Genomic DNA, 23,261 nt, shown 5'->3' with positions numbered 1-23,261 from the left:
CAAATTGGGAGAGTGTAACTAAGAGAGCTGGATGTAAAATACAAGCCACATGGCATATACGATATTTACTCGAGAGTGGGGGACACCTCAGAGAGTTGGCAATTCATCCACCAGAGATGGATAATATACACGAAGGATGCTTTACACATGCATGACTACAGCCTGTGCTCCAAGGCAAACAGTAATCTAAGGAGAATGGGATATCTATCTAACAATAGCTATTCTCCTAGGCAAGAAGTGGCTGGCTGGCTTCAAAGGGCAGAATTGTCAGAGTTTGGAAGAGAAGATGTTACTGGGTTTTAGTGTACTGCATCACAAGACAACGATATGAAAGAAGGAGAAGAATACTAACATCACTGAGTGCCCACAGTGCTGAGCACTGAAGTTAGAAAGATGAGCATGAGAAGACATAGCTCCTTCCCTCATGGAGGACGTGGTCTAACACAGAGAGCGTGAAAATAAACCAGTAACCGTGCTACAACGGGGCAACTTGGATGTGTGTGTGTGTGTTTGTGTGTGTGTTGCATTGTGTGCATGTGAGGGAAGAAGGGAGGGAAAGATGGCAGGTAAGCAAGCCAGTGAGAACCATGAGCCTCAGGGAGACTAATGAGGAGACAGTTGCTGCTTCTGACTGGGGGAGCAGAGTGGTCAGAGAACTGCAGTGGGGTAGTGATAACTGACTTTGAAGGTCAAGCACTCACCAGGTGAAGAAGGAAAAGAAAGGAATTTCTGAAAGGGGCAGCAGCATGAGCAAAGGACTGGAAGCATAAGAGTAATGGCTATAGGAAAAAGCTAGTGGTCCAGTGCTCCAAAGATGTGTGTATGCATATATATACGTGTATGTATACCTACGTATATACATACATACTCACAGATATAAAAATATCCATGTATATGTTTGTGTGCATATATACATACCCATATACATACACATATGTGTCGTAGCTGACACTGTTGCTGCTAACCCACATCCTCTCATTCTTACCACCTGAGGGCACACGCCAGCCTTTCAACTGCCAGCACCTGTTTCTTCCTCTTGCTGCTACAGACCACTCTGCCACCTGAGCGGCAAGCTCAAAATGGTTCCCAATCACCACCCCTGGGAGCAGAAGGGAGTTGGTGTAAATATCTCTCTCTCTGTCACCCCTCGGGCGGGAAATTCTCCGGCATGAATCCTAAGATTCCAGAGTTTGTCTGGCAGGAGTGAGCTCTGTTCAGGCATAATGATACTCCCTCGGTGACATACCCTCAACTGGCTGCCTCCCCCTGCTCGTCTCATCTCCACCCTCTCGGCCAGAGTCTTCTCTGTCTCCCACATAAACTACTTACATGCAAATAGTTGTCTCAGGGTCTGTTTCTGGGGGAATCCAAACTTAGACATGTAAATGCGTGTGTTTATATTTGTAGGCATGTTTATACAGATTTGTCTATCTGTGTGTGGATACATACACTCATAGGTATAGACATACATGCATACAAATGTGTATGCACACAAATACCACATACGTGTGTTTCTCTCTCTCTATATGTAGTCTTGTTTTCCTTTTTACCAAAGCAGAGCAGGTGATTAAACAGTCTTCTTTTTTTACAGAGGACCCTGCAGCCTATAGAGCCCCTCCCTGTAACCTCCTCAGCAGAGCGTGTGGCCTCATCCTGGTCCTGCCCAAAGCCCTTGTCCAGCTTTGCCCTCTCACTCAGCAAGACGGCGCCTCTCTCCTCCCGCACCTTCCAGGCCAAGCCTCCAAGCCCGCTGCCGGGCAGTCCCATCCAACTGCAGGCCTTGCAGTGCCAGGGCCAGGCCGTCGGTTTGCAGTGTTACCCTCTAAAGCAACCATCTGCAGTCACCACTCTCAAAACAAGGCCACTTGCTGCCACGACCTTATCTTTTTCGTTTTTTAGTGTACTATATCAAAAGATAGCAAAATGAAAGAATATTAAAAGCCAGATTATTTTCATAATGTGCTGCAAGAAAAACCCCTTACATCAAATTTTTGTATTCGCGTAAAGAAAAACTGCTCTTATGACCCTTCCCATATCCAAGCCTACTCACAAAGGTCCTAGCCCCAAGCAGGAGCTCCATCCTCTCTTCTATTTATCCTATTAACTTAAACACTGACATCAGGAACATACAAAGCCATGAGCTGTCCCTTGCGTGGTGAGGGCGGCAGCATGGAGAACTAGAAAGAGTAGGATTAGGAACATAGGAATGTTGGAAATTAGAATACAGGGATTTAGAAGATGATATAGAATATAGGTCTTGAGAGAACTCATTGAGCAGGAAAGTTTGGGCAAGTAACAACATCCTTGGATTTTTATTTCTTCAACGGAAAATGAAAGCAGGACTTCCAGGGGCCTGAACTTGGCCCTCAGGTAAGTTTCATTCAGCATGTATTGTGCATAAAAACACATGAAATCTGAATGCCTACTGTGCATTAGAGCATGTGACCCCTGTACATACAGCCTCTAAACTCATTTCCAGTTCCCAACATTGGGTGGCTTTGTAAGACTGTCATTGGCGAGACTGCAGGAACCTTGATCCTCCTTGCTGCCTTCTAAACTCCCCCCGCAAGAAGGCTCAGCTGCCCAACTTTGGCACACCTTTATGGGAAAGACAGTTCACTCAGGTGCAGATGTAAAATTTCCTAGTGAAATGTGCCTTGTTTCCTCAATCTACTGAAAAGAATGATACTAATAAAAAAAATCAGAAAACTTTACAGCTACCAATATGGAAGAAATAAAATTGAGAAACGGGCAGTATTTAATGGCAAATAGAAATTATTTGCATAAAAAATAACATACAGCTATTTAACCATAATTATCAAGAGAGGAAAAACATGAAAGTTGAGTCTAAATATGTAAATTCATGTTCATGTTCACTGGTAAATTGCTTTTGCGTTTTTATATAGTATTATTATAATATGATATGTATTATACACCTCATATTACATATGATACATGTATATGTATCTCCTCTCTCTCCTTCCCTCTCGCTCTCCTACCTTTTCTTCCTTTCCTCCTTCTCTCCCATACAAAAGCCATCACCATTACTCTAATCTGGACTCTCTAGGGTGTGTGTGCATGTGTGTGCCGTAGGAAGGGGGAAAGAGATTAGAAAAGACGGAGAGAAATGACAAGTGCTATGATTTATGAGAATCCACATATGATTCTGCTTTGGTGAAATTAGGATGCTGGAGTTCCCCACATATTTTTTTTTTAATATTCCAAGATACATACTGTATGTTCTTGATTACAAAAGATTAAAAGTTTAAAAAATATATGGCTGCACTAACTCCCCACTGTAAATAACTTGGAGCAGCTGGTTAAGACTACATTCCGTATCACCACCAATACCACCATCACCACCAATGATTTTAGTCCAAATTTAAAATACATTAATAAAAAAGATCCCTTTAAAATTATCACACACAAAAATTCCATTTTTTATTCCTAAGCACTCTGAAGATATCCTTAGTATATGAATTACAAGTTAACAATGCTTAGAAAGGCAAGTCTATGGCTTTGTCTCTCTAATCTCTTATCTGCCCTGAATCCACAGTTTAGGGGCCATTTCCCCCTGTCCATTCCCCCCAGTGTAACTGATCAACCCTCAGATCAGTTTCTCTCACCCAACGGAATACGCTGAGGGCAAGCCGCACTTATCCCCACCTGCTTCCCATTTCACTGCACTAAAGAACTTAACAGCTGCCTCAGCAAGATGCTTCTCTGCTCCCAAAGAACAGAGAATCTATGTCTTCCCAAGGAAGAAGGCAGGTGGAGGAAAATCCGCCTCTCTCCCTCCATCTTTAGACCAACGGTTTTCAATCAGGAGTGATCTTATGCTCCATGGGACATGTAGCAATGTCTGCAGACATTTTCGGTTGTCACAACCGAGGGGGTAAGTGCACCTGGAATCTAATGGGTAGAGGCCAGGGATGCTGCTAAACAACCTACAATGCACGGGACAGCCCCCACTACACAGCACTACCCAGCCCAGAATGTTAACAGCGCCAAGGTTGAGAAACCTTCCTTAGAGGGATGAGTTTTCCCCTAGGTTCCACATCAGGAGAGAGAGGAGGAGAGCCTGTAAGGAGAGCCAGGGCTGCTCTTGGTGAGTCTCAGTCGCAATTCACCAGAAGGAACGAACGCCCTTGGAACATCCAAGGCAGTACTTACAACACAGGAACACTTGGTACATTTGTTTCCTTCTGGCTGAAATTCCGCCCCTTCTCGGTACTGCACACCCTCAAACACACAGCCTGGAAAGCAAAGAAGAGTTTAGAATTAGGGCAGCAGCCTTCATTCAGCTTGACACTATCCTTCTACCACCGCCTATCCATCTCCCACCTCCACCTCCACTAGCAGCAGAGTGTCCTCTTTAAACAGAGGACAAGATCACTTCAAAGTAAAAAAAAGAAAAAAAATGAGTACAAAAGACTGGCATGGGCCCAGAAACTTGAAGATACTAGAAAGCGACTAACATGTTAGAAGCCAGGTCAGCCCAAGAGGGAGGAGTGCAGAGTCTGAGGAGCTCACCATGATCACCCTGACCACAGCCAGGGGAACCATGCCCCAGAAGGAACAGAAGAAGCAAAGAGAAGGCCAAACGAGAAAAGGCAATGATGAGCTAAACAGCAAATGATACGAATTGCTGCCACCGGTGAGTATCCAAAAATTGCCCCACCTCTACCAGGCCCTTCATACCCCGTTCTCACTCCATCTTCACAGTGAGCTTACAAAGTGGGAACTCATCACTGCTCCCACAGATGAGGAAAACGTCACTCAGAGAGAGGAAGTAACTCACCCAGCTGGCAGGTGGCAGAGGTGGGATTCAAACTGAGCTCTGACTCACCAGCAGCACCATGCAGAGGGCCAGGCACGAAGGCCAGAAGGGGCAGAGGCAGGGCACAAGATGCCACACAGGGTTTTCAGCCCCACCCTGTATGCCATTAAAAGGGCTGTGGCTCCTGCGAAATTTGGCTAAAAATAGGACCAAAAGCCCAAGAGGTGTCTCCTGTTCAGAAAGATGCTCAGGACACTGCTGTATTCGTAAGAGATCTCACAAACGACTTGAAGCACGAGCTAGCCAGTAACCCCATGTCACCCAGGCCATGGCGGGACCATCAGCTAATGGCAAAGCCACTCTCCTCAAGGCTGTCCTTACAAGGTGCTTTGCCAGAATAACTGAGGTCACTTTCCATATAGTAGACAGTGCTGGAAGCAGTGCTATCAAAGGGCAAAACTCAGCAAAGAGGACTCTTCTGAAAGACTGAGTCACACCCCTGAGAGTAAGGAAGTGTTCAATGCCAGCCAACTGAAGTCATCAACAGAACACACCAAACTCGAAGCAGCTGGTTTTTGACAAGGGGAAACAAGTATTACCCGTAACCACCTGATCTGGCCACTGGACCTATTCTTTTTAAGGCTGGACACATAGCCCTCTGTTCAGCTGAAAGACATGCAGACAAATGCTACTGAGTCTGAATTTGAATAGCCAAGTGAAACTGTGGATTTAAAGTCTTTCTGATACCCACACCCAGAGCTAGCAATCAACCACCTCCTTGCTGTTCCTATTGATGTGGGAAGTTTTGGAAGCTTGGGTCTCTCCCAGTGGCTGTATCTCAGCAGTGTTAGTACTGGCAGGTGCCCAGTTGTCTCTTTTCAAAGGACACTTCCAACAAAGGGTCTTTAATTCTTTCATACATTTATGCACCACTGGTTCTGTCATACAGATTGTCAGACAGATTAACCACAACACTCTACATTTGACAACTTAAACAAGGAACTTTTAAATGAAAATTCTATGCAAACTATTCCCATCACAAGCCACCACCCTTGAGAAAAGTCAGACAAAAAGGAAGGAGCAGACAACCAAGAATGCCCTGAAATCTGTTTTAGGGAGAAACTGACCACAGACCATACATGTTAGTCATTATGCAGAATACCATTCCATGATCAATGACAGATGCCAGTCCTTCTGAATGACCGAAGGAGAACACCCCAAGATTTCCTTTGACTGTCCCTATCTAGACTTGGCTAAGGACTCCCTCCCAAGACAAAGGATAATCCATTCTGGATGTGGCCTCTTCTGAGTCTCCTGATTTGCATTCCAAACGTTGGCCTCTGAAATTAAGGAGAGGGAGCAAAGTTGATTCTTGGCCCCATAACGGAAATTATCATGGTGTGTGGCGAGGCAGAGGAGGTTTGGGACCAGGACCTCACCTTTGGCCCTTACTCACTCATGGGCCTCGGGCAAGTACTTTTTCTCACTGGATCTAATTTCTTCCTGTGTGGACTGCAGACAGTACCTTGTCCCTCACTGGATGGTCATGAGGACTTAGCATTGCCTTATGTGCGATCATGGAGCTCAGCCTTTCCTTCCTGGGAACTCAACCAAAAACAAACTGAAAGATGCAATTGCTCAAATATGATAACTCCAATTGCTGGAATAAATTCACTCTGCCATTTGTATACCCACACTTTCAAAGGCAGCCTCAAAATAGGACCATCTCTTAAGTGAGGAGGAATGTTATATATGCTGTGTTGATTCTGCATCAATAAAGCAACAGTCTACTCAACACAACTGAACTCATATTTAAGAGCTACAATAATTTTTAAATCTATGTGGCATATAAGATTTAGTCTGTTATCAATCTCAAGCTTGGCTGTGAGTAGGAATTATCTGGGACGCCTGGGCCCCATCCTCAGAGATTCTGATGGCATTGGTCTGGGATGCAGCCTGGGCATCAGTATTTATTTTTTAAAGTTTCCCAGGTGATTTTAATGTGCACCCTAGAGAACTACCGATCTAACTTATAAAGAATCTTCAGGCGTTTAAGAGTATGGTTACATGATACAAGGCATTTAATGCATTCAGAGGGAAAAAATACTTCAGCAAACTTTGTTTGATAGACACAAAATAATTGGATTATGGAAAGAATTACTCTACTTTCAACCAGTTTTTGGCCTTTGCATAAGTGCATCCAATAATACAAGATTCACAGAAATCCCAGTGTGAAAGAAAGTTTGGCTCAATACAGACTGTCCAGGGGACTCAGGAAGATTAGAAGGAGTGGACAGCCACTGTCCTTATTGTCATTCAAAGATGAGGAAAGACTCGACTCTGGACAGGACTCAGGTCTGGGCACACTGCAGACTGTATGAAGGGCAATGGCAGGCGCCTGGGAACAGAGGAGGGCCCACCCCTGCAGAGCGTCCGGCCGTGGTGCCTCAGCCATTTCCCAGGAAGGTTCGCAGAACAGAAGGCCCTTTAGAGATTAACCTCAAAAGCGAAGAGAAGTAGTTGGAAGTATCGCCTCCAGTGGGGAAAAGCACTCAAAGTAAAACCCAAAACACAGAACATCTGTCTAAGAGTATGGGCCATAGGCTGAAGAGATCAGAAAAAATCTCTCACCTCAAGATCGCTGAGCTTGTACCTCAGGGCAAGAAGAGATGCAGGAGGCCTTTGTAATCCTGCTCAGAAAAGTAAGAGGAAGCACTCCAGCCACCGGAAAGGAAAGACCTCTTTGCTGTCAGTGAGGCAGTGGGGCCCGCTAAAAAGACAGTGGGTCCAACATGTTGCCCCACACCGAAAACTGAGAACAGCAAAACCCTGAGTTAAATTCACTTAGGGACACAGCTCTCAATTTTCAGAAAACATCTGGTCACCTCATCACCAAGGCGAGCTCTGGCCAAGGTCTTGCAATATGAAGCAGTAAAAAGACATTTCTGGAAGCAAGGGAAAGCCACAGCCTTGCCTTCCAAAATAAGCATTACCTGTGGCCCTGTGGAGTGAAAGCAGGCCTTCCAAGCCTGGAGCCTCCACATGCCAAGACCTACAGCATGTGGCCTTCATCCTGGGCACACCAGAGAGTCCAGCTGGACATTTCTGTGCAAAAGAGTTTGCTCTCTAAACCCATTAGGTACACAGACGTAAAGTGAGAAAAATTCCAGGCAAGAGCGGGGAGAATCATGCATTCTTGAGAGAACTTAGAGAGGTTTCAACAGTACTGTGCTGTCCCAGGGAGACTGACAGCCTCCCCCTTCCTGAGAACATTACCTGGACAGGTCGGGCAGCAGGTCCCCAGGTGTCTGGCAGGGCTCTTACAATGAACGACACATCGCACCTCCGACTCTGTGACAACGCCTTCCTGAAAAACACAAGGCGACAAGCAGGGTCAGTCCAGAATTCCCACTGAGGAGCTATTCCCCTTGGGGAAGTAACCCGGGAGTAGGAGAGGAGGCCAAACCCCAAAAGCACAAAGTGGGGGTGGCTGTCAAGTCCAGAGGTACACGGCGAAAATGAGGTCAGGCCTCCCCCCCTCACCATCTCAGAGTGCAAATCTCGTCACACATTCTTTTCTCTGTCCTCGCTCTTTCTCTTTGGCCCTAATTTCTTTTATTTTTTTTAAAGACTTGCCTCCTCCTCCCCCTCCCCCCTCCCCCTCCCCTCCTCCCCCTCCTCCCCCTCCCCTCCGCCCCCTCCCCCTCCCCCTCCCCTCCTCCACCTCCTCCCCCTCCTCCCCCTCCCCCTTCTCTGCCTCCTCCCCCTCCTCCCCCTCCCCCTCCTCCACCTCCTCCCCCTCCTCCCCCTCCCCCTCCTCCGCCTCCTCCCCCTCCCCCTCCCCCTCCTCTCCCTCCTCCCCCTCCTCCCCCTTCTTCTCCTCTTCTTCTTCTCCCCAAAGGCTCCAAGTACATAGTTGTATATTCTATTTGTAAGTCCTTCTAGTTGTGCGATGTGGAACGCCGCCACAGCACGGCGTGAAGAGCGGTGCTAGGTCCGCACCCAGGATCCAAACCCAGGAAACCCGGGGCAAAACCCTGGGCCGCTGCAAGAAGAGCATGTGAACTTAACCACTCAGCCACGGGGACAGCCCCCTTTCTTTCTTTTCAATCTAGTATTTAAGACCTTCTTGCTGTCAGTCAGTAGCTAACAGAGTCTAGCTGTTCATTCACAATTATTTTAAGTTTTCAACACTTACTGTATTTTCTATAATTGTTATTACATTTTCAGCCATTAACTATGAGGCACAGAGTATAAGGATGATAGCTCAGACTGTCATCTGGAGACCTAAGCCCTCATCTCCCTTCTAGAAATAACTAGACCACCTTTGCAATCATGGGAATTTCACTCTGCCTCACAGAGAGCCTGGCTCTCTAGCATCAAACGAAGAGGTTAGATAACAATATTTTAAAGTCCATATTATATATGTCAAAATAGACACTTTAAATCTTCAGAAGGAAATCAAGGGACTCGTTTGCAAACTGATCTTGGGACTTCAATATTTTGATGTCAATTGAAACGTTTTTAAAATTAACTTTCAGACTTGGCCTTTGAAGAATTTTATCCATATTCTCTACCCATTTTACAAATAAATTTGTGTGTGTCTTTATTTGTCTAATTTTGTTTTGAGACAAGAGGTAGCACAAGCTAAAAAACATGTAACAATTTGACAACCAGATAATTTTCTTCATCTGTGTGCTACCATATCATCTCAGTCCAACAAGGAAGGTTATAGCCTAAATGTCTTCATATCTATCAGGCCCAAGCCTTCCATTACCAGTGGAATTTGTTGTGGTCTATATCGTATTTGGGAAAGAAAGAAAAAAAACAACTGCCAAAATACAGGCAATATACGATGTCAAAAAAGGAACCAGGCTTTAGTTATATAACCAAAGCAATGCAAAAGCTATGGCTCAAGATCAATTTCCCTTTAGTATCTGCAATCCAGATGGAGGATTGAGGTTAGTTCCCAGCATGAATTTCCTGTCTCTGATCTTTCGATTTTCCTCTTTCAGTAAGAAACTAAAAGTAGAAAATAAAGGTAAATTTTTCACCATCAGAACTCCTGTAGGAGGATGTAAGAAATAAACTGGAATTCAACTTAAATGGAAATAAATCAGTTCATTAGACTAGCTGTGATCTGTCTGGTACCTAGTTGTACCCAGTACATGCAGGCTTTACCAGAATTGCTTGGTTTTTTTTTTGAGGAAGATTAGCCCTGAGCTAACCGCTGCCAATCCTCCTCTTTTTGCTGAGGAAGACTGGCCCTGAGCTAACATCCGTGCCCATCTTCCTCTACTTTATATGTGGGATGCCTACCACAGCATGGCTTGCCGAGAGGTGCCATGTCCGCACCTGGGATCCAAACCGGCGAACCCCGGGCCAGCGAGAAGCAGAATGTGGGCACTTAACCACTGTGCCACCGGGCCAGCCCACCAGAAGCGTTTTTAATGACAGTTTCTCTTATTGCTTACAACCACCCTGTGAAATAGTACTACCCTCGTTTCATGGGGGATGAAAGTGAGGTCCAGAGGTTAAATAACAAGGGATGTGAGTGGCAGAGCCCATATTTTACTCGCTACACTGCACTCTCTGCTCTGTTACTGATTCTGTGCCCTGAGAAGAGAAGGGCTTGGAGAGAGAGGTTGCAATTGTGTCATTCCGCAGAGGAGGGCCTTAAATGACAACTTCCCCCGCAGGTACCAGTAAATGGTCATTTCCTGCATTCATAGATGAGGTCTCCTCCCCTAAAGAAAGAAGAAAGTAAGCAGGAGTGGAAGGTGTCACCGGAACAGAGGAGCAGCTTTTTGTAAATACCTTAACAGAGGTTTGTTTTTATGGTTAGTGAATGAAATGATATTTTTAAACTATCTAGCGGGGCTTAGGCAAAGTTTTTAAAAAGAAGGAAAGTTAAAAGGCAAAGTTCATCTTTGGCCGGTATCGTCCCCTTTCTGTGTTCTATTCTGCGGTTCAGCATTTCCTGACTCCCGGGGCTATTCGCCTTTAAAATCTCTTCCAATAACAATTTGATATTCCTGCATCATTCTCTCTGAGCCCTGTTTGGTGGCTAGGATGATAGGCAATAGGAGTTTCAGTTTTAACAACTGATAATGGCTTAATGTGTTATTCAGTCAACAAAATATTCCCTCCCAGATAACAGTTTTCATTTAGTTTAAACAAGCCTTCAGCCAAAGGTAGCAAAATTCACTATTGGCCCATGCAACCTGAGGACCTTCAAGACCTCTGACTGTTGTATAAAAATGTTATAGACACTCCAAAAGGTATGTAGCTTTCTTGATTAAAAGATAATATAGAGGTGGGCCCCATGGCACAGCAGTCAAGTTCTCACATTCTGCTTGGGTGGCCCGGGGTTCCCCTGTTCAGATCCCAGGTGGGGACCTACACATCACTCATCAAGCCGTGCTGTGGCAGGCGTCCTACATATAAAATAGAGGAAGATGGGCATGGATGTTAGCTCAGGGCCAGTCTTCCTTAGCAAAAAGAGGAGGATTGGTGGTGGATGTTAGCTCAGGGCTAATCTTCCTCAAAAAAAAAAAGACAATGTAACCATGACCTTCAGAGTGGCCCTGTCAAAGAATGGAACTTTCGCTGGTCAAGAAGCAGGTGGGAGTGGGGTGGTGCAAATTTTAGGATGAATGTGGACTTTTGATGCTATTAAAACTCATGGCTCTCATCCCCTTGTTCTGTGGAGCTGATTGAATCTATAACCTGGAGTAAAAATTCAACAGATCTTTATTCATTCTATTAATCTATTATTTACATTTCTTCTAGCTACTCCTTATTTTCACAAATAATTTAGGTTTGCTACAGAAAAAACCTGAATATTTAGCTGAATAAATAACTGAAGATCTTATGAGTGAATATGCCCATTGTGGGCATGTAAAAAGACTGTGACCAAATAAAATTCCGATTTCAATAAACTAAATATCAATCTACTTGAGATAAGATCAGAGAGAAATACAAATTATTATACTCACTTTTCTTTCTCCTTTAAATGCAAAAGCATATCCTTGGATAGTGAAATGGGCTAGGGGTAAAATGATTTATTAGCTTCTTCTCTACAGAAAAGAATTCTTAAATTACGTCAAATTTAGATGACATAATTTAGATGACAAATTTAGATGAGCATTATTTTTTTCACAGAGTATTTCTGTAGCCATAAGAGAAGGAGTTTGAACATTTAGAGTCCTTATTTCCCTTTTGGTTCACCTTGCTGGGTTTAACACCTGTAACGATTAGAACCACGTGGAGTCAGTGATCGTTTCAGAGTCCAGCAAGCACAGCCATGGCGGGCTCCTCAGGAGCTGAACTGATAGTTCTAGAATTCGTTGGGTTGAAATCATTGAGGTTACAGCATATTAATTGCTTTGATTTAATACAGTTTACAGATTGGCATCAGTTCAAACTGTTTCTAAATCAAAGAAGGAAAACATATATCCTCTAACAATACCTCTTTCTGCTAACAGGAATTTCTGTTTGGCTCAAAGGTGACTCACAGGAAGACATGAATTTTCCCCAAGGACATATGCATCTTCCCGGAGTTTTTCCAGGCCCAATTTGACAATGGTGCACAATTCCACTGTGTTTTTCTGGAAGCAAATCCTATACAATATCTATCCTGTACCTGTCCTGTTATGGTGAATGTCACAACAAATATGTACAAGGATACAGTTCGTTTTTCATTTATTTCTCACTTCTGTTTTGCCTTTTTCTTTTTTTTTTGGTTTTGTTCTGTGTTGTCTGAGAGGAACTTCTGAGGAAGACTTGACAGATTCCTTTACAATGGAGAGTAAAATAGTTGGACTTTACCTGGCACTGACGCAGGACACAGGGCTCTGCAGGACTCTGCCATTTGAATGAGCTGTTATAGGTATTTCCTTCATAGGTACAACCTAGACAGGAAACACAGAAGCAGGAAGAAAGGTCAAGAATGAATGTAGGTTTCCTTTATCTTTAGAGCAAAGGAAATTATGTCTTCTAAGCCAGGATTAGCGATCCCAAGAACCATCATGGTCCTTGGCTATTTTCCCCAAAACACCACTAAGCCTTCTAAATACCTACTTGGCTTTCACTCACATTAATTCTTTGACTACTGAGAAGATTAACCTCATGGACTATATTTTCAAATGGCAAACCATGGATTGATTAACTCTTTGGGCCAAAATGCATAACCGTGTGACTTTATTTATGCCTAGTGAAGTATGAGGAGGACAACAGCTAAAAACATCACTAGGAAAGGGGATTTTACTTAAGACTCAATGAACATAAGATTGCTGAGGGTCAAGAGGGAAATTTAAAACATGGTAGGAAATAAAAGCAGAAAATTAAAATATAGGAAAAGATTGCAAAATTCTATGCCCATCTAAGACTCTTGACAAGTTACTGTCTTCACCAGATGAAACAGTCCAAATCTTGCCTCCCAGCTCCGGGAGCTATGATTTTCACATTTCGCTTTGATTTTACTTTTAGATAGTGAATTAGATTAAGGGAATCTGAAACTATCGATATATGCATGATCACAGATTAATTCATTAGCCAACACAAAAGTCATGCTCACTGATTAGCAAAAACAGAAGTCAAAGGCCGGAGATCCTCAAAAGAGGAAACAAGCCAATTAGCGTAAGTCCCTGTAGAAAGAGCCAAAGAAATAATGGTGCAAAGATCTTGATTTAATTTGTCCAAATAACACCCTCCACCCTGTGCGTTGTACTTTTGGGGACGATGCACCTGGCTACGCCTCTAGTCACCTCATATTAGATTATTATGAACCCCCCAGGCAAAGGGATTTACCAATTATAGTCCAATTGCTTAGCCCAAAGAGCATAGAAGCAGGAACACACACATGGGATAATGCAGAAATAAAAGGGCTCTCTGTACCAATGATTGACTTCTGGCAAGCCAGTCAACCTCGATTCGCGTCAGTTTTTCTTGTCCAAGATACAGAGGGTAAACCCACCGCCTTCCCTGAGTTCTTTTAGATACTGCTGTGATCATTAAAAAAAAAAGTATATAAACAGAATAATAAAGCACTTAAGAAAATTTCAATAGAGATTTTCACAAATTTGGAACCATGATCTGATTCCCAGAGAATTACGAATGATTGAAGAGAGCTTGGTAACACTTTTTTCTCTAGTTCCTACAAATCGAATTACTGAAGTACACAGCTGATTAGAAACATATTAGGGAAATGCTTTCACTGTATATTTTTTAATTTCCTTTGCATGAAGTGTTACAAAGATAAAATGTTCAACCACAGGAACCTCTAGCCCACTACAAATACTTATGCCAAACCAAGAATGAATACAGTAAATTTTCAACAATGAAAACCAATATAGAACAATTTGGGCTCGCATAAATCTTACTGAACAAACGCACTCACAATAGACGTGCCATGTGCATGTCTGATCCACTAACACAGACTCACTTGGATAATAAATAACTTGTTCCGAGAGGTGGAGGCGGGGAAATCAGAGGACCAAATCCAATTCCTGTTAAGTCCAAGTAAATATGAAACGCCTGCCAAGTCTGCTAGGGGAGTTTCCAAATATGTTATATATTTTCATCCTCTGGATTAAAAAAAAACCTGAAAGAAAGGGTGATTTTATGCGGCTAATAGGGCAGGCAAAGAGCTTGCCTTTTTTACTTCGGAGGAAGAAGGGGACTACAAAACCCATACAGACCAGGCAGGAACTGCAGGCCGAGACTGTTCCTAAACAATGCCAGGGCACAGGCAAAGGGTTCCCAGCAGTAGGACAGGCCCCTCTGGATTATTCCACTCAATATGGGATAAAAGGTATTGGAACAAGTGGTCCATGGTACAGGGAACCCAGCAGTGTCTTCTGATTCATATAACTGTCAGTCGGAAGTGTGGCCCCACCACCATAGCTTAATACATAAAGACCAAGGTCAAATTGCAAAGCACTTCCTTGCCTAACTGCCCTTGTCGCCATGTCAGTCTGCTACACTTGAGTCCATATAATGTGTTTTCCCAAATGTTGGATGACTCCGAATGACAAAATAGACTCAAAAACATCTGTGTTAATCTCTTTAGTGAGTATAATCCCTACATTTTCCTTCTTCACCTACCTCATCAGCATCAGTCTGTTATGGAGACTTCCGTATACTGAGCACTCTAATAGATTTCATACGTAAGGGATTCTTGGAGAGAAGATAGTTCTAAAATGGCCATTTTCACTGCTCTTTTTGGGTTCATGTTTTAAGATAAACATGTCATCTTAATGCAAAACACTTAATGCAAGACTTGATGAAGACCCATATACATACAACCAAAGAGAACCTCATATTCACTCCAGAATTACTTCTTATTTTCTGTAAGGCAAATTTATTTATAAGAAATTTTGTTGACCACCAACTTTATGCTGTTAATAGGGCAGATAGGCAATATCTTGTCCTTCTTTTTATTGAAATCTCAGAGGAAGAATATACTAAATATCTCTTCTTAGCCAGGGTAGAAAGAGAGGCAAAGAAAACCTTCCACCCCACACTGAGGCAGTGCTTCTCAAACTACGTCTAGTGAAACGCCAGCTTGTTTTGTTTTTATTCTTCCAATCCAATGTGGACTGATACTTTCACACAATATAATAAACATGAATTATTAGCAAAATTAAATTTAAAACATTAAGACAAAATATAAGCCCAATTTTTTATTATGATATGCAACACTCAAAGAATTACTCTGTTGAATTGTAAGAAACATTTTTGCTTACTCTCTGTTTCTGTACTCATCTCACTGCAGCCTAACTTCATAGTCTATGGATCACTGGTGCCCTGCAGAGCACATTTTGGGTTGCACTGTCTTGGGGGATGTGTGACGGGGAGGGAGAACCACCCAAAGAAACAGTCAAAATATTTCCATCTTCGATGTTTAGAACGAGAAGCAAACTTAGAGAGAATAGAAATTATCTCCACTTTACAGATGAGAAAATTTGCACAGAAATATGAAAGCGACTTGTGCCGAGTTAGAAGGCATTAGGTGTGAAACTAACATCAGAATCCAGGTCCTGCGTGAAATCCACATTTTCACGTCCAGATCTAAACTGGCTGTACTATTTGGGCATTTCTAATTCATAATATCCTTTACGTTGAGGACTTAACAGTCCAGGAGAAAAGCCAACACTGTCCCTGTAAATTAAATGATAACAGATCCAGGAACTGAATGAAAGAATGGGGAAGTGGGGTAGACGGTTGAACAGTTAGGCAACCAGGAAAGTAGCTTTTCCTTTGTAAAAAAACATTTTTAAATAAACTTTCAACACAGGAATTTATAAACGTTCATTAGTTTTCTTCTGGTGATAAAAAGCTTTTCAGATTCTACATGCTTCAATAAAATCATCTGTACTGCCCAGGGGAAGGGATTATTTTTTCGTAAAATCCCTAGAATATATTTAAACCAGTAGTTCTCAATCTAGGGTGATTTCACCTATCCCCCATCCCCCACCCAAGAGGCTTTTGGAAATGTTAGGAGACATTTGTGGTTGTCACAACTCTGGGATAAGGGTGCTAGAAGCATCTTATGGGTAGAGGTCAGAGATGCTATTAAACACTACAAATCAACCAGCTCAAAATGTCAGTTGTGCCGAGTTTGAGAAACCCTGATCTAAACCGCCACACACAGCTCCAAATTCTTCTTTACATGTAAAATAATACGAAAACAAGCCTAGACTGGCCACACTTTACTTGTGTATGTATTTTCGCTTGTGTGTGTGTGTGTGTGTGTGTGTGTGTGTGTGCATGTGTGCTGAGGAAGATTCACCCTGAGCTAACATTTGTTGCCAATCTTCTGCTTTTTGTATGTGAGCTGCCACAACAGCATGGCATCTGACAGACGAGTAGTGTAGGTCTGCACCCAGGAACCAAACCTGGGACACGGAAGCAGAACACATCAAACTTAACCACTAGGACACCAGGGCTGGCCGTATTTTGGCTTTTTTTCTTTTTTGGGTGGGGGGATTAGCCCTGAGCTAATATCTGCCACTAATCCTCCTCTTTTTGCTGAGGAAGACTGGCCCTGAGCTAACATCTGTGCCCATCTTCCTCTACTTTATACGTGGGACACCTACCGCAGCATGGCTTGACAGGCGGTGCCATGTCCACAACCGAGATCCAAACCGGCGAACTCCGGGCCACTGAAGCAGAACATGCAAACTTAACCGCTGCGCCACGGGACTGGCTCCCCTATTTTGGCTTTTTTTATGTTAAATATTTTCAGGGTTGGAAAGAATTTCAGAGCATTTCTTTTTAAACACATACCCTTGTAGAGAAGCTTGGCATAGTCAACTAGTCAACTCAAAAAACACTTGGCAATGGAAATGGAAGAACACAAATAAACTGAATCCACAATTAAGCAATAAAACTCATTTTTTCTATTAGTTGTGACCTTTTTCAGTGGCCACGTTATCCCAAGGGAGAGACAATGCCACACATTTCCATCATTCTGTTGTTAAAGTAGCTGTTAAAAATCATCAAGACCATAAAAAATGGCATTGGCCTTCTAATGAGCCTTAACTCCACCTCGTTTCACCCTTCTAGTCTTAACTCTCTAGTTTTTCATGTTAACATCAGCCTGAGAGCAGAAAACCGGATCTTACCGTTACCAATAACTTAACCTCTGGCACCCAAGAGCCTCACAATGTGGCCTCAACCTACCTTTCCAGCCTTTTCCCTTCATTCCTGAACTCCATTTAGGTCCTTGGGATTATCCACCTTTCCCTGATCACAATAAACTTTAGTCCTTCTAAAAGCAAATTCAAGTTCTTCAGGCAAGGCTATCCAGCTTCTGCCTCCAGTATCCCACTGAAATATCACTCCCTCGGGATACAGCTGCCTACTCAGTGCCCAATCCAAGGGACACTCAGTCTTTATTTTATAGGACTTCTCTGTGGCAGGCTGACAACACTTTCCTTCTTCCACACTCCCCCCAACACACACCTTCTAGATGTTCTCTTCCAATTATCATTGTATTTCCTCTACTCCTGCCTCAACTGAGCTGCTGGTTGATTCTCACCTGGACTATAACAAGGCTCACTGACCATTTCTCCTGGCTTGGATAGGGGCCTCTTTCAAGCATCCTCCTGCAGAGCTACCAGTGTGTGCTCTTTCTAACCCAGGTCTTATCCCATTCACACACTTGAACTCTCTCAGTGACTGAGGTTTCTCAGCCTGGCTGAGCTGCAGACTGGTACCTACCTCCAAGCTTTACTTCTCCAGACCAATTAGATCAGAGTCTCTGGAGGCAAGAAGTAGAAGAGGAATCTAATGTGCAGCCAGGATTGAAAAACACTGACCTTTACTATAAAATTCAAACAGCTCTCAGACCTGGCCTTGACTCACTTCCTCATTCTCTTATCTGCTGCTCCCAAACTCCCACACTCAGACACCCTGCACTTGGAATTTCCCCAAACATGGTCAGAAGATCGCATCCTAGGACTTTGCAAATGTTGGTCCTTTCTGGAAAAACCCAGATGTCATCCATTCCCTCCATTTCCATCGTCCCCACAAAGACCCGTATGTCACCCAAGCTCTCCTTCTTTGCCTGGCTAATGCCTCCTTCAGGACTCAACCCAAGATCAAAGCCTCTGGAAACACCCCACTCAGGGTGTGCTCCTGTGCTCTTTCTCCATGCACACTTGGCCTTTCAAATGTCTGTTTCCAGATCCTGTACACTGCTTTGTGTGTAGCAGGTATGCAATAAATGTTAAATTTCCCTGGCAATAAATAGTAAGCACCAACATACAGTTATTCCTGCAAACCACAGAAAAAGAACATAGAAAAGATGACATTCCCTGGACCTCTTGTCTTCTCCTCTTGACAAGTGGACCAGTTTAATTCACTATTCCACCTCCAGAAATAGCAAATCTTTCCTGGAGCAACTCAGACAGCAAAGTCTGTCTCTTCTCACACCAACCCCCTTCTCCACTCCTGCATAGCAAGGCTAGTTATGGTTAAAGACAATGAAGGAAAGTCCTTGAGCATCCCAGCACCTACCGAGCCTTAGAAATGAGAAGCCTCTCACCTTTCTCAGTCCCCTCTTCCCATGCTGTGCAAGCCTCATCTTAAGTTAATTTTCAGGAGGGTGGCTCTTTCCAAAATCTACTCTAACCTCCTAAATTACTGGATTATTCTTGTCTTTTGGCGGGGTAGCATGCAAACTATCATATTTACTTAAATTAGACCAAACTTGGGGTCTTTGAAGTCAGGTCATGCCACATGTTACAGGGAAGCAGAGCAGACAGGTCTGCCATTCTTTGCTGCTTCCGGGCCACCTGATAGGGCACCTCCAGCCCCCAGACTTGGTCAATGAGCCCCAAATTACTCCAGCCCCATACGACTTTTTTAATGAACTACTTTTCAGACACTGTTCTCCAGAAACATATGGAAGTATAATCAAAAGGGATAAACATAAAATCTAACTAGCCATTCTAGGGCTTAAATTGTGTCCTTAGGAGTTCATTTAAAACAGGCTTTTATTACTCTCCAAGGCTATACCTACCATGAATCCTGCATACAATTTTGCTTATTTTTGGCTAATGGGAATTTTATAGCCAAACTATTTCCTCAATCCCAAGAGAAAGAATCAGACCCATGTACTGAATTCTTACAGGGTGGTGTGTTCCCCTTGCCACAACATGCTTTTTCACAGGTTTTTTGGTTTGTTTTCCAATTAGATATACTAGTGAAATGAAATAAGCAACAATAGAAGAAGAAACAGTGGAAAGCTATTTTACTTAATTTTTGACAGCTTCATGAACAAAATCCTAAATACACAGAAACACCAGATGAGCACAGATGACTTGCAAGGTCAACTCACTTCCCCAGTGTCAAGGAACATGAAGTCTCCATGTGGCTTACTTGGATTTCTTGTCTATGTGTTTATTGAAGACTGCCAAGTGACGAAATTGTGGCTTATGGGACCAATCTCGTAACTTTATAGTATGATAATACATACAATATCCGGCATTGATGTTAATGTCATAAAAGAGATTCTCTGAGCAACAAATAAACTAGGCTTCTATTCAATAAAATATGCTTTCAAACTTTTAATATAATTAATATGATAAGGAAATATGCAATGCATTAAGGGGGAAAATGCTTGCAACAACTTTTTTATAGGAACCACATCACCGATCATTCCTGCATTTGCTCTTTCTTACCATAAACACTTCTAAATATGGAAGTGCTTCTATCCCTGGGCTGAATCAGCATTGCCGCAGCCATTCTGCCCTCAGCACCCCGTTGTCAAATAGCCAACACTCATGGCTTCTCAACAGGCAAAAGAGAAAGAACTAAGTTGAGCTCATACTGAGCAAAAACGGAGAAAGGAGAAAAACCGAGAGAGACTGTCCTGTGAATCCCGTGAAGTCATAAGACTGGTTTTCTAATGTGGGCAGGAAATGTCACTACAGGTCATTTCCAAAGATGAGTTCCAAAGAATGTTTTCAGAAATATTGCATAAATAATCCTCCAATAAGAAAAAAGAAAGAGGAAATGAAAACCATGGCCTAATTATTACAGGTGAGGCATTATACTTGGGTTTTCACATGTGATTTAATTTTATTCTCATAAAAAGCACTCTAAGACAGAAAATATTTTACCCCTAGTTTTTAAAAATGAAGAAACCAAGATTTGGAAAAGGTAAATTACTTTGTCCAGGTCACACAGCTACTTTTTTTATCTTACTCCAAAATCCATGTTCCATTCATTATTTGGGTCCCTGCAGAAACGTAGAAGGAGCTCAGAAAGTGGTAGCTTTGGGAGTGAAAATGACATCCCTGCGGAAGATGACACACTGCCTCTCAGTGATACTTGAATCATGTTCCAGTGACGTCTGAAAACCCATGTTATAAAGTAAACTGCAGGTTTTGTGGCTGAAGAGGCAAGACCTGATTTTGCGGATTTATGTTTAAACGTTGTTCTAAACACCTTTGTCTTTGGCTACCAATCAAGCTAAGCCTTAGGCCTTCTGACTTTATGAAGCAACAAATAACAAGGGATCAAAAGATCAAATCCAGGGGCCAGCCCAGTGGCACAGCTATTAAGTTCGCGTGCTCCGCTTGGACAGCCCAGGGTCGGATCCCAAGCACAGATCTATGCACCATTCGTCAAGCTGTGGCAGGCGTCCCACATATAAAATAGACGAAGATGGATACAGAAGTTAGCTCAGGGCCAATCTTCCTCAGCAAAAGGAGGAGGACTGGCGGCAGATGTTAGCTCAGGGCTGAGCTTCCTCAAAAAAAAAAAAAAAAAAAAATCAAATCCAAACATTTAAGTTTGGATTCATGCATTTTTCAAAATAGGAGCATGTTTCCCATTTTGCAGTGCATGGTAGCAGTCTGAGAAAATCAAATTTATTTGAAGGCAGCAAAACAACCAACAACCTCATAGGGTAAATTATGGTGGCTATAGACAAAAAGTCAGGAATGGAACCCTTAGTTTCCCCAAAGTAATTTCAAAGACATCAGTGAAAATCTCTTTGATGAACACAAAGAAACGAGTTCTATACAACACACATATGAAATGCCATTTGTGTGATTAATGTATTGCCCTGTACGATTTTTATACTTTGGGAAGCATATTACACAGATGTAAACTTTATGGTTGATTAAATAGGATGTTTAGGGCTCATTGCAAAATATTGTCAGAAATATCCCATCAACCCCATTTTTCTTTTACTCTTTATTTTGAAATAATTATCAATTCACAGGAAAGGATGAAAAAATATAGAGAGGTTCCATGTACCTTTCACCCAGCCTCCTCCAATGTTACCATCTTGCATAATAACTGTAGTACAATATCAAAATCGGAAAACTAACATTAATGCAATCCACAGAGCATATTCAGATTTCATTGGTTTTACAGGTATTCTTATGTGTGTGTGTGTGTGTGTGTGTGTGTGTGTTTCTATACAGTTTTATCACATGTTTAGATTTGTGCAACCAATCAACATACAGAACTGTACTATCACCACAAGGTCCTCTCAAGCTATTTATTCATAACTACTCTCACTCTGCTTGCAGCCTCCAACCCTATGCCCAGACAACCACTAATCAGCTCTCCATCTCTATATTTTTGCTCTTCAAGAATGGTTTATAAATGGAATCATAGAATGTAGCATTTTGAGATTATTCCCTCAGAATAATTCTTTTAAGACCCATCCAAGTTATTGCATGGATCAATAGCTTGTTCCTTTCTACTGCTGAGTAATATTTCACAGTATAGATGTAACACAGTTTGTTTAACCATTCACCCATTGAAGGACAGCTGAGATTCTTCTAGTTTTTTGCCTATTATGACTAATACTACAAACATTTGTGTACAGAATTTTGAGTGAACACAGGTCTTCCTTTTACTGAGATAATTGCCCAAGAATGCAATTGCTGGGTCTTATGGTAAGTGTACGTTTAGTTCTATAAGAAACTGTCATATTAATTTACAGAGTGGCTGAACCATTTGACATTTTCACCAGCAATATACAAGAATTTTCCACATCTTCACCAGCATTTGGTGTTATCATGCTATATATTTTTTAGCCCTTTTGATAGGTGAGTAGTGATATCTCACTGTGGTTTTGATTTGCGTTTTCCTATTGAATATCTTTTCATGTGCTTTATAGCCATCTGCATTACTATTTGGTGAAATATCTCTTCATATATTTTCCCTATTTTCTAATTAGATTTTTTGTTCTCTTCACAAGGTCTTTCAAAAAGGAATTTTTCTTGAGGAAGTTTGGCCCTGAGCTAACATCTTTTGCCAATCCTCCTCTTTTTGCTTGAGGAAGATTGCCACTGAGCTAACATCTATGCCAATCCTCCTCCACTTGGTATGTGGGACACCACCACAGAGTGGCTTGACGAGTGATGTTTAGGTCCGCACCCAGGATCCAAACATGTGAACCCCGGGCCACAGAAGCAGGGAATGCGAACTTAATCACTATGCCACCAGGCTGGCCCCAGCAATTTTTTTTATTTTAGTGAAGCCCAATTATCAATTTTTCCTTTCTATGGACAGCGCTTTTGGCATCAAATCTAAAAACTCTTTGCCCAACCCTAGGTCACAAAAATTTTCTCCCACATGCTTTTTATATGTGTTTTATAGTTTTACATTTCACATTTAAGTCCATGATCAATTTTGAGCTAATTTTTGTATAAAATATGAGGTTTAGATCACATTTATTTTTTGCCTATAGATGTCTAATTCTTCCAGCACTGTATGTTGAAAGGTCACTCTTCCTCCATTGAGTCGCCTGGGTACCTCTGTCAAAAATCACTTGGGCATAATTGAATGAGTCTACTTCCGGGTTCTCCATTCTGTTCCACTGATCTATGTGCCTATCCCTCCACCAATATCACGCTGTCTTTACTATTGCAGCTATATCATAAGTCTTGAAATTGGATGGACCTATTCTTCCCACTTTATTCTTACTTTACAAAATTGTTTCAGCTAT

General features: G+C 42.4%; 1 protein-coding gene across 7 annotated transcripts in view; it reads right to left on the bottom strand.

Moving 5' to 3' along the window:
• Positions 1 to 23,261, bottom strand: part of BMPER (BMP binding endothelial regulator) — a 234,189-nt gene that overhangs the window by 162,024 nt on the left and 48,904 nt on the right. For all 7 annotated transcript variants that reach the window (XM_070616213.1, XM_070616217.1, XM_070616214.1 and 4 more), the window contains exons 4-6: positions 12,611 to 12,693; positions 8,057 to 8,147; positions 4,174 to 4,256 (exon numbers count right to left, since the gene is read on the bottom strand). In XM_070616213.1, coding sequence (XP_070472314.1) covers positions 4,174 to 4,256; positions 8,057 to 8,147; positions 12,611 to 12,693 — 257 coding nt within the window. The remainder of the gene's footprint in view (positions 1 to 4,173; positions 4,257 to 8,056; positions 8,148 to 12,610; positions 12,694 to 23,261) is intronic.

This window comes from Equus przewalskii, chromosome 4 (genome assembly GCF_037783145.1).
Source record: "Equus przewalskii isolate Varuska chromosome 4, EquPr2, whole genome shotgun sequence".
In the NCBI taxonomy this organism is placed as follows: Eukaryota; Metazoa; Chordata; class Mammalia; order Perissodactyla; family Equidae; genus Equus; species Equus przewalskii.
This window is presented reverse-complemented; position numbering and strand designations above follow the sequence as displayed.